At 35.8% G+C, this 16099-nt stretch overlaps 1 protein-coding gene across 1 annotated transcript; it reads left to right on the top strand.

Annotated features, from left to right (window-relative positions):
- Positions 1–10373: 10373 nt before the first annotated feature.
- Positions 10374–14244, top strand: LOC121327108 (phosducin-like). The gene is made up of 3 exons (XM_041270909.1): positions 10374–10428; positions 11421–11581; positions 12818–14244. The coding sequence occupies exons 1-3, from the start codon at positions 10374–10376 to the stop codon at positions 13328–13330; spliced, it is 729 nt and encodes a 242-aa protein (XP_041126843.1). The 3' UTR covers positions 13331–14244.
- Positions 14245–16099: the final 1855 nt, after the last annotated feature.

The following is a 16099-nucleotide window of genomic DNA, read 5'->3' as shown; positions in this document are numbered from 1 at the left end:
TATTGTTGAGGCAGACTGGCTGAAGGAAGCTTTATTGTATTGGGAGTGATAAACTACCACAGCTACACAGATTTTAGGTCATTCCTGGGGCCCTAACTGGAAGGCGATATGTTGAAGACTTTTTTGTGCAGCACATAAAAACATTTTAGCAGGGTAATACTGGCCTATATCTGAAATGAAACGCCCCTGAGCAGACCTTAGATGAGAACTACAAAACAAATTAAGCTAGAGCTCGGTTGCTTAACATTCCACAAACATTTTCTTCAAAAGAATAATGTTTTTCAGCCGAGACTCAATATTTGGTATGTATGATTTTGTGTTTATCGAATCCGAAGTGGCGCCTTCCGTTATACACAGAAGCAATTCTTACCAAAAAGTTCTGATTCTTTGAAGTTAGTTAAGTAAGTTCTAATATAATTTGATAGTCTTGACGTTCACCAGCATTACTTGTATCAAAACAGAACCCTTTAAGTCTTTACGTCTACTGTACATGTGGCAGCACAACAAGAAGTATCCACACTCCAGACCTACTGTTCCTATAGAGCCAATTTGTAGATTGAGAATACAGCTGTACAGTACTTATATACAGGACAAGACTCAATTTAAGTGTCAATATAATTCCATATTCTTTGTTTGTTTTAAAAACCTGCAGTACAGTAATTGGCTGACTTCACAATCAAATCTTTTTCATTTGTATTTTGGTTTAGAGAAAAAAAAAAGTGTAAAATTGTTATTATTATTTTTTTTTTGGTTATTTCCCTTGCTGAGGAAGTGAAAGATGTACGTGGGGTTTGTTCTCAAATAGGGAACATGGCTTGTTTGAACTCTGTGGTACTACCTGACATATTTTAAACATTTTTCTTTGTCAATTTCAATGGGTTTCTATTGCTTCCTGAGGTTACATTTAACAACTTAACAACATGAGCACATGTCATAAAGGAGTAAGTTCAAGTAACTTTTTAAAACAGCAGCTCGATGCTAATTGGAATTTTTGTTAAACAGTACAATAAATCACAGCAATTACAAGAATCAGCTGGAAGGAAAACTTTGGTGCAAATCCTGGCTTGAGTCGACATAAAGAAAGTCCATAAATGGCTAAAATGAGGACTCCTCTTTCAGACAGCTGAGATACAGATGAGATGAGAGTACATGCATGCGGTCAGTTGAGAAGTAATGTCTATCAAGTTCAACTTAATTTAAAAAAAAAAAAAAAAAGGTTTTTAAATACTGTGGCAAAGTGGTTTGCAGTGTGCAGGTGTGATGCTGTGATCAATACAGACAGGCAACGATAATCCAGGTGCAGTGGTGTTTTTATTTATAATCCCAAATCACTTGACAAACGGTAAATAATAAGCCAAAACATAATTGTCTGGGTGTTCTGTCTCTAATGTGCTCCCTGTGTCTCCATGTCTTCATAGTGCTTCTAGTATTTTCAGATAACCTATAATTAGGATGTTAATCCAGTAAAGTAGTAAATATCTTTGGATACCCATTGACAATGAATGTTGATGACATGCATGGCTGAAACTGTAAAAACTGTAGAAGCGATTTAAACGTCAATCCAATGTGCTTTTTAATGCATTAGAGGGCAGTTGTAAAAACAGTCACATAGATCATATTGTCAGTATTCCACTATGACCAATAATAGATGTGTTTAGGATATTTTAGTTCCTTTCATTACCATTTTCACCGTGTTGACAAATTAATTTCCCCAAGTCTGACAAGGCAAAACTAAGCAGTGATTTTATTATCTTTTTAATATCTCTACTGTGTTAGCAATACTGAGACTGCTTTATCTCAAACAGAGAAGGCAGCTTAACAAAACAATAAGTAATAAAGAACACAAGCCACATACTGATTATATTTTGTCACCTACATTCCTGTCTAAGTGTTGAGCAAGTAACACGTATACCTTTGTAAATGGGTGCCATGTCCCAGATTTATATCAAAGTTTGAGCAAACTGGTACCTGTTTGCAGTTTCTCAGAAAAACAAAGATGATCACAGGTACATAAATCTCACAAGGAAAATATTTATATACAGTCAGATAGATCAATTGAGATTCAGTATTCTGCTTCTATGTCTTAATTCCATTCCTAATGTAGTTTTATAATAATAATAATAATAATAATAATAATAATAATAATAATAATAATAATAACAATAATAATTCCGCCAAGGCTTTAAACCACTTACTAGAAAAGGTCAGATTTATACAGCTCAACAACAGATACAGGTGACCATCCTTGTTCTCACACCCTTCCTCCTTTTTCCTCCATCTTTCGCCCCTTAAACAGTAAAATACACATAACCAACATGATAAATCACAGAGAAGTATGGGAAAGCCTTATAAATATATTTATGGGATAAATTATAAGAAAGACTAAAACTGTGGAAGCAAATGCATGGTATACAAGGATGAGTAGAACTTGAAGCACAGCCTAAAGTGGTATAACATCAGTGTTTCAAACTAGGAGAAGACTAGCTAATGTTACCTCAGGATTTAGGTAATCCAAGGTAAGTGCTGATTGGGTTTTGTAAAACCAGCTGTGACTGTTGTATAGTGACGGACGATAGAAGTAGGAGAAAACATGTAACTTTAGTGATCTTGAGATCTTAATGGAGTTAATTTTAAATTTGAATTAATACAACAAATTTGTAAAAGCTAATGCAGCTGGAACTATTGTCTATGGTTTGGGAAAGAAATGTTCAGTAATGCAAAAAAGTGTTCTTGAACTTGTTTGGGTACTTGATAACATAAAATACTACTGGAATTCAGTACTGTAGTAGTATTATGTCTATATGTGATGTATTTTGACATTGCATTTAAATTTACTTGAACCAATTATTTAGACATTTTGAAAAACAGAACAGTTTCAAGCAGTTTAACTAAAAACGAAAATCAAGACTAAAATTATTAATGGAATAAAATGTTTCAAACAAGGGTTATTTCAAAACTAAACCTGTATCTTTATCTATCGGTGTTGAGCACGTAGGGGAAAAAAAAATCAATTGTAAAAAAAGCTATTTTAACACAAAGTCTCAAAAAGGGCGGAGCGACTATTACGGTATAACAAAAATTGGCAGAAATAAGCACTAGCAATGACAATAGGATCTTTGTCAGTGCAGTATTTATTTTTGAAACTACTGTATCTAACCAAGATAAATTCAAGTAACAGGAATGGACAACACCAAACCTGCAGTCATGTAACATCATTGAACTGAACAGTTGTATTTCTCTTCTGTCAATCTGTCACCATATCCCACAGCAATTGTTAAAAGAAACTATAATATTCATAGCTTGTTGCTGATATCTTTTACTGCTTGAAATATTTCATAGTAGTAAATCAGTTCTACAACATGATTATCATCAATAAAGATCATAGGAGAAAATCCAGGAGATTATATCATAATGAAACATAATCATGCTTCAAATACTATAAGCGGCTGTGACTAATGGTGCCTCTTTAATTTATTAAAAAGTGTTAATTCAATCATTAAAGTTAAAGAAACCTTCATTCATTTATGACTGTCAGTAATAAATCAAACAACTCAATTAAGATTAGACGTCAGTTACACCACAGAACTGGAAAGATATTAGTGTCATACTGACACGATATGTCGGTCACCTCAGTGATAAGTTTGCATATTTATTAAAACAAAGTAACTTCAATGAGCAAAACAGAACATAAAATGTATAGGCTGAAAAAAGAAAAAAAGCAAAGCAGGTACTTTTAAGGTAAAACTTATAAGACATGCTTCGACCAGTGCCTTTGTGGGTGTCTTCATTTTCATTTCTATCATTGTCAATTGAATGTTTTTGAAATTATTGCTGAAAAATGTAACTTTTGAAATCGATAATCCTGGAGCAGTAGGGTCCAGAAGAACAGATAATGTGCTATTTAACTGTACAGAGTATAATTCAATGTTTGTAGAATTTCTTAGTTCCTACATATTTTTCTTTTTTTTGCATCCTAGTCTTACAATAGGGTGGTTTTCAAAACGTCAAAGCTCAGTTAAAATGATCTTTTAAACTGTCACCAACATGCATCATATGACTGAAACACACCTTTGATGTGATAAAAAGGATACATAAATTTGAATTGCCATTACCACTTGATATAAACTGAACTACAGTAACAACATTCAGAAATACTATAACTATAAATAATTGAATAAACTGTATTTATTGGAGAAATGTGGGGGTCACATTTGGCTAAGTTTACTGCAGGGTTGAAAATGGTCTTTCTACCAGAACTAAAACTGCCCTGGTAGAATACTAATATACTATTGAAATCCACACAGCCTCTGAAAGACCTGAAAAGGGGTGAGCATTACTTCAGCCAGGCATAAGGCTACTCATTATTTGCTATGTTACAAATTGAGCAGTTGGTTAACCATAAAACTAAGAACTGAGCTCTGTGCTACCACACTGTAATGTGCTTTGTGGCTGCAGTTGTACAAATCACTTGAGAAATGAACTGTTAATGAACAAAACATACTAGATACGGTATAAGGTTATTGATTGTGGGCGGATTTGGGGGGGGGGGGGGGGGGGGGGGGGGGGGGGGGGGGGGGGGTTGATTTCTTGCCCCTTAAACAGTAAATTCATCACCAAAGCTGTCAGAGAATATACTATATTATAAAATCGGTATTTTAAATACTCTATCCTGATTGGTCAAAACAGGTCACATGGGGGTGTTGATATTACAACATATCACCATGGGTCGGCACTTTTTTTCCAATACGGGTAAATCACTGGAATTTAAAAACAAAAACGGCAGTCATATTGGAATTTACTGCAATAAAGTGGAAGGATATTTAATAAAAATTACTTTTTTGTTAATTAAAACATGGTTTTTAGGTTTTTTTTTTTTTTTTGTTTTGTTTTATTTTTTGTAAAGTTGGTTCATCCATTTTATAAGCGCAATAAGGCACTTCAGGGTGTGGGATATACTCTAATATCCACAAGTCCCGGGCAGTTAAAGCCACTCGGCTTTGCCTCGTGATTTATAACGCACCCAGGGCATTTGGATATTAGAGTATATCCCTCACCCTGAAGTGCCTTATTGCTTAAGAAACAACCAAGGGTTTCCACGCTGGGCTTTATGTTGTGACAGTTCTGGAAATACTTGAAGCATAGGTGTTATCAGGTGTGTCCATTCCATTGTGAGGAAACACTCGACTCAATGCCAGCAACACTGCCCTCAGGCTAATGAGCGATCGAGGAAGCACTTCCCCACACCTTCCCAACACGATGCTTCATAACTCTGCGGTTTCCATTTTTGTATTCAGCCCCGAGCAATTAGAGGATGTGAATTTACAAGAAAGAAAAAAAAAAAACAGCATTTCTGTGGTACCAGCTTCGTTGTTAGCAAGGATACTAGGAATCTGTTTGATGCGTAGTAATAGTTGTTGTTTTTTTTATTTTTTATCCAGAACAAAAATAGCCCCAAAACAATTATCAATAGCTTTAAATTGACTTTACATAATGTATTGCTTATCTATATTGTGACTGGGGAAAATCAATTTTAGTATTTTATTTCAGTCATGAAAAAATGCAGCTTACATTTTTTTCTTTCTTTTTTTTTAAATCAGAGAAAGCATTTGTTATTGTGAAAAAACTAGCATCACAATAGACCTCCTTATATTTCCTTTCAGAAATCTAAGACAACTCTTGTGTCATTGTGAGGGCTTGCATACCTGCTTTTACTTTGAAACAAAGATCTTTAGAAATGAATGATGTACACCCCTAGACACATCCTAACACTAATTCAAAGTGTTCTCACAGTTACAGGGCTACAGGACTACTTCTTAAAAACAAATCTACTCAACCGGTGACATGCTGGGCTACCAAATTACCAGAAGCAATGTTAGCATAAGAAAATAAAGGTTACAAACAAGAGGAGGCCCTTCAGACCATCTTGTTCGTTTGGTTGTTAGTAGCTTATTCATCCCAAAATCAATCAGCTTCTTAAGCAGCTTCTTGAAGGATTCCAGGGTGTCAGCTTCAACAACATTACTGGGGAGTTGGTTCCAGACTCCCACAATTCTCCTTGTAAAAAAGTGCCAATTGTCAATACCTTTTAGAATTCTGAATGCTTGAATCAGATCGCAGCGTAGTCTTCTTTGTTCAAGACGGGATAGATTCAATTATTTTAGTCTGTCTGCATGTGATACGTCTTTTAAACCAGGAATAATTCTGGTCGCTCCTCTTTGCAGTCTTTCTATAGCAGCAATATCATTTTTGTAGTGACGTGACCAGAACAGAACACAACATACTAGATGAGGTCTACTAATGCATTGTACAGTTTTAGCATTTATTTCCCTTGATTTAAATTCAACACTTTTCACTATATATCCAAGCATTTTTGTTGGCCTTTTTTATAGATTCCCCACACTGCCTAGATGAAGACATGTCTGAGTCAATATAAATGTAATCTTTCTCATAGATTCCTTCTTCAATTTCAGTATCTCCCATGTGGTATTTATAATGGACATTTTTTATTACCTGCATGCAGTACCTTACACTTTTATTAAATGTCATTTGCCATGTGTCTGACCAGTTCTGAATGCTGCCTAGATCATTTTGAATGACCTTTGCTGCAGCAATGGTGTTTGCCACTCCTCCTATTTTTTAAATTTAACAACATTGCTTACTATACCAGAATCATTAATGTAGATTAGAAAGAGCAGAGGACCTAATACTGATCTCTGTGGAACTCCACTGGTTACCTTGCTCCAGCAAACATGGTTATCCCAAATGTATCTATTTTATAGAAGGTATTTTCTTTTTGTAAAAATGTCCATGTACAGTATGTACTCAAAATAAAATAATGAAATAATTAAAACAAGTAAATTAAACATTTTGGCAGGAATTCAAACACTGATGAAAAGGAACTACTTAAAGCAAGCACACAGATCCTTTACCACAAAAATCTATGGACTCCCAGCCTACACATAACTGTTCTTCATGATACCTTCCTTGAGGTTTTGTCTGAGAAGGGTTCAATCATTTACTGGTTTAGACATATTTCTACAAATCATGTTATTACAGGTAAATACCATGAAGCAAATTAGAAGATGCCTTTACATAGTCATTTTTTTAATGTTCTTCCTATTTCATGCCAAGCACTTAAAATTCTATTACAACTACTGACTTTATTACAAGCTTTCAGACAAGGTCTTGGGACTTCTCACGCATAGCAGTATTTCAATAACTGACACACACACACACACACACAAAATAACTGAATCTATCTGGAACTAAGAATTTGAAAACTAAATACTGGAGCCCACAATTCTTTAATAATATTATAGGGTTTGTAATTAGCATATTTCTGTTTTTCAGTTGGAGGTGTGGGTTTTGCTATACTTCTTTGTTTACTGTGGCACATGCAATTCATGTAGTAGATAGCTACAGTAACGTATAAATATTACTAAGACGCTTGCTCTTTTCCCTACGTTTTAACACGTACCCATAGTTTGGCGACTCAGTTGTGTCACATCTCAAAAAGTCTTATGAATGAATAAATGCATTAGTGATGAACGAATACCAGCAGGTAAAGTGGCACAGGTGAACTCAAACTGGTCAGCAGTTTCAATAGTTTGTTCTAGTCAAATTAAGTTAAATAAAAACAGAAATCCTAAAAAACACTTTTTAAGTGGGTCAAGGACAAATTTTGAAAACATGACCATGATGTTACACATTTTTCATTGTCTTCAAAAGTGAATTGTCTCATTTTATACATCCCATAATTTCCTGGGTCCTACTTGTGTCCATTAGAGAACATTGGCAACAGACTGACCATAGCACTTGATTGGCTGTCTCTATTGAATACAGGTTGCTAATTCCTCAGCCACAATCCTCTTACCCATCCTGAGCTATTTCTACAAACAGCGTCATTATCTTGAAGTCTAAATCTCAGACAAAACACATCTGCCCCCGCCCAGTCATTCAGAGTGTGATTTTGACTTCTCCTGAGCAAAACTAAGGGCAAGTAAACACATCAACAGGCACTGTCCAGCCTACCAATAGGGAAAAAACAATCACTCAGGTAAGGTGTCATGCATTACTTAAAGCTTACTTTAGATATGATCAACTTTAAATGGGTTTACATTCCATAAAAATACCTGTTGTTATAGCTTTAGTTATAGGTTACTAAATTCTATTTTATTGTTAACATGAATAACATTAGCCAGCATGTTAGCAAAATAGTATCTCTTTAAATAATGCATGTCTGTGATTACTTGCATTAATTTACATTTCTTCTGCAATCCTGATCTATCTTCAGTTTTACTGTCTGTGTTTAGAATTAGAACAGACAGTGCCATCTGCGTTTACATGAGATAGTCTACCAAGGAAGTGGTTCACATTGTGGGTTCAGTCCATCACTCCAAGAATCTGCCAAAATGGGAGCCAATTTAAACTTGTTATTTTTCAGCCATTCTGTGGATGATGTATGATGATGATGATATATATATAAATTGAAAACAACTTTGCTCACCTGTGCCTTGTTCTAATGCAGCCAGGCACAGGTACAGGTACAAACTAATTAAAAAGGTGGTTGTGGGTAACTCTCCTTTTAAAAGTTTACCATAGTAAACCATAAAGCATAGTGAAAGCAAGGTAAAACATAGGTAAGCATTGTACAGAGATGTATGGTAACGCATGTTAACATGGCTATGGTAAATGCATGGGGTAACCTGATTTTGTAGATATATCCTGGTCTGTACACTGCAGTGCAGGTAGACTTTAGAGATGAACAGAGAAGCCTTGCATGTCCCTACCCTCCTCTAAAATCCTCATTCTTTGTCTGTGGCTCATAACATCCTCAAGAAAGCCATGTCTCATTTTCTCATTACAATTCAAGTGGAAATGATGTCATACGATTTCCAACAAAACCACTGACACAAATCGGATATTAATATAATCCATTAATAGCCCATCAACCCAGTTTGCACTGAGTGAGGACCTCCCTATGGACAGCACCTCCCTATGGACAGCACCTCCCTATGGACAGCACCTCCCTATGTCTCTCAGCTAATTTAGCCTGTTGCGCCTTATCTTGTCTGCATGCCTAGTCAGTCCTGGAACATCACACTGGCAATGTGGTTAAATGATGCCTTGAAATAGCTTTGAAGTAGTAATAGGTAGTACCTTTCCATCTATCAAAGAAAAAGGTAAATCCAACATAATCAAGCATATCAAGGTCAGGGTATTCTGGTGTGGTGTAATTAATACCAGTGTTTAGAGGCAGGAGTGTGTTGATTGACATTAAAAACTGGGGCATACAGTAGATAGGGGTTTATAGTCAAAAGTCAAATTCAAAGTTTATGTCCAACTATGGAAACAAACTTAGAGTTCTTTTTAAAGGTGCTGTACCCTATCCTGTCTTAAGGGGGAGGTAATAAGTATAAACTCCCATTGCTGCAGGTACAGTAACAGTTAATTATATGCTGTAAGCTCCCACCTACCTTCCACGTGGTAATGGTGAGCCACAGTTGTCACAGTCATTTACCTTAGTGATTGTTACTAATTGGTTATAAACAAATCCCTGTATACATTGAAAATGCCCTCCTCTGCACTGGAGTAAGTACCAAAATAAATAAAACAGTAATAGGAAGTTAGTATTTATGTATGCATATGCAAGATAAACACTACTGATAACATTTTCCATTTGTTATGTACAACAGTGATTACAAAGCGTAGGATGCAAGTCTTTCACCTGTCCATAAAAATAATAATAATAATCACATGGTGACATTGAGGTAGCTAACGTGAATACAGATTTGTAAAGAAACAGGCAGCAACTATCACTGTGAAGTAAGACTGCAACGCCCCAGTCCCAGCAAGCTTGTTACTTCATACCAAATGTAGATATTGTAACGACATAAAGATTTGTTAAGACAGCAAGACAATGATATAATGGAACATTCAGACCTTTTTTTTTAAACTAAGAATAAACTAACCTTCTCAAACAGTTTTTCCAAGATCTGAAATTTATTTTATTTTTGTTTAAACAAAAAAAGGGGGGGTGGGGCTTTAAAAACAGCCCATAGAAAACAATTCTTGAAAATCCTTAAAGATTTGTTACTAGGCTCCTTGAGGCATCATACAATATTTTGTCAACCTTTTGTATTTGGAGAATTCTTCCATTTTGTCAGCAGAATACACTGCTATGTGCAAATAAAAGCTTGTCTCTGTTGGCTGTTTTTAGAACCCAATTTGAGTGTTCCTGTATGTGTTTTAAAGCAATACTACCCTGTTACAGATTTACTTGTAATGATTTGTAAATGAACTGAACATGATAAAGACTAAACATAAACTTCCAAACTCAGCTATCTTTAGTCTTCTGGTCATTCTAGACAACGATGTCAGGAAACAGTGTGGATGAAGAGCTTGATGAACAGCCAGCAACAAACACAGGTGAGGAGGAGTTTTTTAAAGGCATAAGGGACTGACTGAGTCTGCCTTTCAAAGGACAGGGGATTCTACCCAGGCTCTGCACTGTTCATTTTGCATCTGGCTCATCTACTGTATTACAGAATGTTGTGAGACAAAGGGTTTTCTACAGAATTTGAAACAGAAATATCAATCCAAATAGTACAAAATGAAACCACAAGAAAAAATACATTCAATGAGGAAGTAGGAGGAAGTGTTGATCATTTTGCACTGGAATGCTACCTTTAGAATTGTATTGTAAATGGCATCAACTTCATTTAAAAGCTGTATAGGATGATAGTGATAAACTGCTGCATCCGCTGGCTACTCAACATTGCATCCTTAAAATGTTACAGAACACCCTGCAAAATGTACAAAAAACACATGAAGTAACCTTTGCCAGTGTCGTCTGTATCAGTGTTTTTAAACACATTGCAGACTCTTTAGGATCGCTCTTTAGGATCGCTGTGTATCCAGGTCACGCTCCCTCCTGCAACAATTCTGTTTTTATGTTCCAAAATTCCAACATTCCAACAATCATGAATATGTTGAAAAATTCTGTGATATGGACAACACAGGATAGAGCAAAGGTAAAGGTGTGTTTCTTGTAAACAATCCAAGGGTTTCTGTATCACTTTGAGACAATTAGTGCCCTGGCTCTAGACAAACATTTTGGCTAATACCCTATGCTAACAGTTTGACTACTGGCTTTGAAAACATTATTGGATTGCCTGACATTGCCTATTTTAAATCAACTTTATTTACATAATGTGAACATTATTGTTTTGTTTTTTCTTCTTTTACGGTTTTTAAAAATTTATTAAAACAATTTGAGAATATATTATTTGTGGCATATGTGGCACTGTGGTACTACATGTTAGCAGATAAAAGCATATATTACAAACAGTAGGATGAGTGTTCTAGTCTGTTAGTTCGATTGACGTGTTTCAGTGCCCTTTAAATTTGTTCTGTATCAGGTCCCAAAGGTGTGATCAATGACTGGAGAAAATTCAAGCTGGAGAGCGAGGACCATGAGTCTATTCCACCCAGCAAGCGGGAGCTTCTCAGACAGATGTCTTCTCCTTACCGATCCAACAGCAAAGATGAAACAGACATCCAGAGGAGATTAAACCGTAAGGTCAGTTTGTGAAAAAAACAGGAAATTAACGACAGCTTACATTAAAAAAAAAAAAAATACTAAATGTTCATACTCTGACACTTGGAAATTGGCTGTAACTTTACGACATGATGTAGTGAGAGTAAAACAATAAAACAAAAATGATTGTAGCTTTAGGCGACTTTAATGCATCAAATTACTCTTCCTGACCAGGTTTTCTTTCATGATTGTCTCACTGTATTTTCATTTATCCCCATGACAACATATTCCTTCTAAAACATTACATAACCATCTGGCAGCCCAAGGATTAGCCTCTTGTAAGCTACCAAATTCAATTACAAACATTAACAAAAAGAAAAAAAGTTATTTACCCCATGTTTCGCAAATGAATGGAGATAAAAATATGAATGACTATGGTGACAATGCATGTAATATCTGAAAAAAAACACATTGGAAATGTGAAAAAAACGTCAAGTTATCAAAAGTGCCCAGCCATTTAAAGTAGAGATATCAAAAACACAAGCCAATTGGGGCAACCATGCCCGGCACAAAACAAATACCCACAACTGTCAAAGCGGTGTTTTTAATACAAAGAAGAAACACTTGCGGCAACCTTGGCCCCCATTAGTTTTACAGTTGTGCCTATTTGCTTTGTGCTGGTCAAGGTTGAAACACAGCAGAGGTATGTTATTGAGCCTTACACTCAGCCCTCAACAATGAATTGTTTGGCAAAGATTTTAAATAGAAAACACCTTGTAAGCTTTTCAATTGGACTGTCAGTAAAGAGAATGTGTATAATACACAGCAATCCAGTTAGCTTTTGACAGTCAATACAATAATCCGAGCCGGAGAGGGTGCTTGTTCTTTACCTCTCCAAGATATTGCAGCAGACAATTTTATTTACCTTCACTTCATATTGATTTTTGTTTGTATTACAAATAACAAAGAAGATACAGAAGGGGAAGCGCTTTCCAGTTTCATAAACCTTGGTTAATCTGTTTTTTTTTTCTTTTTGTTCAGAATTTTGTCACAACTGTTAAATCAGTAGGTATGTGTCTCTTTTGAAAATCACTTTATATACTTGTGCTGTACACTTCACAACAAAGGGCAATGCTTTACTCTCCTGTGCTGTGATTGCACTTAATGTATCTATACCAGGACAAGGAGAGTTCAATGCTGCTCTGCTGTGAATTACCACACCAGGCCTAGATCAGTTTGTAGATATTATATGAAAAAATCTATTAATTTCCTCCACAGATGAATGTGCAGGAGTATGAGCTGCTTCAGGATGAGGATGAGGGCTGTCTGCGCAAGTACCGGAAGCAGTGCATGCAGGATATGCACCAGCGGCTGAGCTTCGGGCCCAAGTTTGGTTGCCTGTATGAGCTAGAGAGCGGGGAGCAGTTTCTGGATGTCATCGAGAAGGAGCACAGGCTAACGATGGTGGTGGTCCACATCTACGAGGACAAAGTGAAGGGCTGTGATGCCTTGAACAATTGCCTCACCTGCCTGGCTATGGAGTACCCCGCTGTGAAGTTCTGCAAGATCAAGGCCTCTGACACGGGGGCAGGCAACCGCTTCTCGGACAGTGTGTTGCCCGCCCTTCTAGTCTACAAGGCAGGGGATCTGGTGGGCAACTTCCTGAGCATCTCCGAGCATCTGAACGAGAAGTTTTTTGCAGTGGATGTGGAGTCCTTTTTAAACGAGTATGGCTTGTTGCCAGAGAAAGAGTTTGGGGCCTGTCAGAATGCACAGGAAGATGTTGAATAAAATAGAGGTGTTAGGTGACAGTAGAGAATACGTTTTATTTATACTTCTCAGTAGCGTTCTATAGAGGGGGCCTCAACTATCCCTGGCTCCTTTCCAAAAAGATAAAGTGTTGTCGTCTTTTAGGGCAACCGCAACCAAATTTACTATTGGATTCAAAGGTTACCAACCCATCAGCGCCCTAAGAATTACATCCTGGTTTAAATCATTGGAATCCAAGAATACTTTGGAGTCTATTTAATAAAATACAGCATGTGCTACCTTCAACAAGCCCAAAATGCATTATTTTCTCAATTGTTTATATTACATAGCAACAACTGACTTTAAAAACAAATAAACATCTACATTGAAAAGGTGCAGGGTAACAATCTAGGCCATTTAATTGCTATGTAACTATTGTTCCTTAACATTATCCATTAGATTCAGTTGTGAAACCTGAAAGAGAGATGTCTATGTTTTTATTCAACTTTCAAGGTTGGATATGGTCTTACATTTTCATCACTCCGGTTTTGTAAATTAATATGATATTTTGACACAAGATAAAGATAATGGAAGCACCTCGAGATTAGATGTACTTCTTAAATATGTAACACACCACTACAATGTTGTGTAATTACAGAGTGTATGCATTATTTGTATGCATAAAACACTGGAGTACAGCTACACCAATGAAAAAGATCATTGTATTAAAACAGCTACAAGTTTAACTTTGACACTGCCATTATCACACATGGATATTTGTTGTGAATGTTCTGTAACTCTACAATGCTGTGTGCTTGTCTGTGTCTGTGGGCATTATTTACATATTTCATTGTAGTGATCTAATCAGTGATGGGTTTAAATATTGCTTCCCCTTTGTTAACATCATTAATAAACAATAAATAAGCAGCAAATTAATACATTTTAGACAAGCAGTACTGAGATCTAATCAACATCCTGTTTCAATCATTAAAAATACTTCAAAACCACACAAACACATACAATGTGTTTTTTAGAAAACGCTGATGTTTTCTTGATTTTTTTTTTTAAATATAATAAACTGCAAACTATTTCTATATATTTTACGTGAAAAAAAAAAAAAAAACATGGTTTTAAATGCAATATTTAGAAATTAGGGAAATTTAAGTAAGCAACTTTAAAAGCATAACAGTTAGAACACATATTTAAAATAAAATCAAATCTAAAATACATTTGTGAATGAAAAATCACATGGACAGTTTGACTGCAGCTCTGGAACCTGCAGCTGTTGAATCTACAGCTGTACAAGCTCAGTGCAGTATAGATATTTCTTTTACTTTTGTGATTCAAGATCAATCAGATCTCGTTCTCACAAGTATTAACCACGCACCTAGACGACTCGTGGTAGAAGTGTGGTCAGGTTCAATTGCGCTGTGAAAAGAACATGTGACTTAGCCAGCTTGAATGTACATGTATATTGCATGTCTGTATCTTTTCCCCAGCATACATTATACAAAAATGTTTAAATGTGTTTACTTGGTTGGTATACCAGTTTAAAATATGTTCTCAAATGAGTCAGTTATGGTCAGTTTTTCTGTATTTTGATGTTTACTGTGGAATAAAAAACATAAACAATTGCATGTTAAATGCTTGTTTTTCTGAGTGTACTGTTAGTCAAATAAAAAAAAATGTACTTCAACGCCATTCTTTAATTAGATCATTTTGTTGTTTATTCTGCAGAGCCATTTAATACATACATATGAACTTTCTTGTCTTCTCTCTTTAGTATTGCTTTATCTGAACCTTACTAGTTGCTATTACCTGTTATGTGCAACCTTCTCCTTTAATTTAGACTCGCACACAAATGTATTACTATTCTACTCAAATGTGTCAATATACATGAGTTTGTGTACTATAGGTAAGCACAAATTTCACCACCAGATAAAAGTAGTAACATACAGCAGCATAGCTCCCAATGTAGTGCTAAAGTTTGGTATTAGCACAAAACAAGCAAGGTCAACACATTGCTTCTATTGCCAATAGCCATAAAGGTGCTGTTTAAGCTTGTGTGCATATAAAATAGTTAATTCGCCATGAGAAGACAGAACGATGTGTGAGAAATTAAAATCAGTCAAAACACATTTTAGACATCTGTAGTCAGCTGAGTTTGTGTGGGAAACTGTGCCCTTTAAGTATTTAGATACTAGTTTAAAGTCTGTCCCTGGAGGATTTATTTAAGACATAAAAGCCAATCCACAAGTAACTAGGTGTCAGCACCATCACAGCCAAATGTTTTTGTTAACAACAGCTCCTATTCTGTAGCTAAGGAATAATTAAAGCTACAGGTAAAGCTTTGATGCCAGCAATTTTCACACTTGGGAAGGGAAGGTACGGTCCAGACTGCAATCCTCCAGTGATAACCCTGTAGCACGCAAGCCCTATTCTCAAGAGGCTGTGATGATTTAAAAACCAGATGAAACAGCCTTCTATGTCCATGGTAAAGTCATGAAAGGGGTTACGAAGGAGTTACATAACATGAGCCAAGGTGCAAATTATCAAAAATGTGTGCAGACATCTTTTTTTTCCTTTGTTTGCAGGAGTCTAGTTTAAGCATAAACCTGCATTCCCATGTATTTAACACTAAGTCTAATTTATATTGTATTGGATGATATAATGCTTCATTATATATAAACTACATTTAGATATAAACTACATCCTCCTGCTCACTGGTAAATCCCTCACTTACATATGTGAGCAGGAGGATGATGAGAAATGTAGTTCTGGTAGGTTCATGTGAAGCTATCTTGAGGCTGG

Source organism: Polyodon spathula, chromosome 14 (genome assembly GCF_017654505.1).
Source record: "Polyodon spathula isolate WHYD16114869_AA chromosome 14, ASM1765450v1, whole genome shotgun sequence".
In the NCBI taxonomy this organism is placed as follows: Eukaryota; Metazoa; Chordata; class Actinopteri; order Acipenseriformes; family Polyodontidae; genus Polyodon; species Polyodon spathula.
The sequence above is the reverse complement of the archived record's forward strand: the minus strand, read 5'-3'. Positions and strand labels throughout refer to the sequence as shown.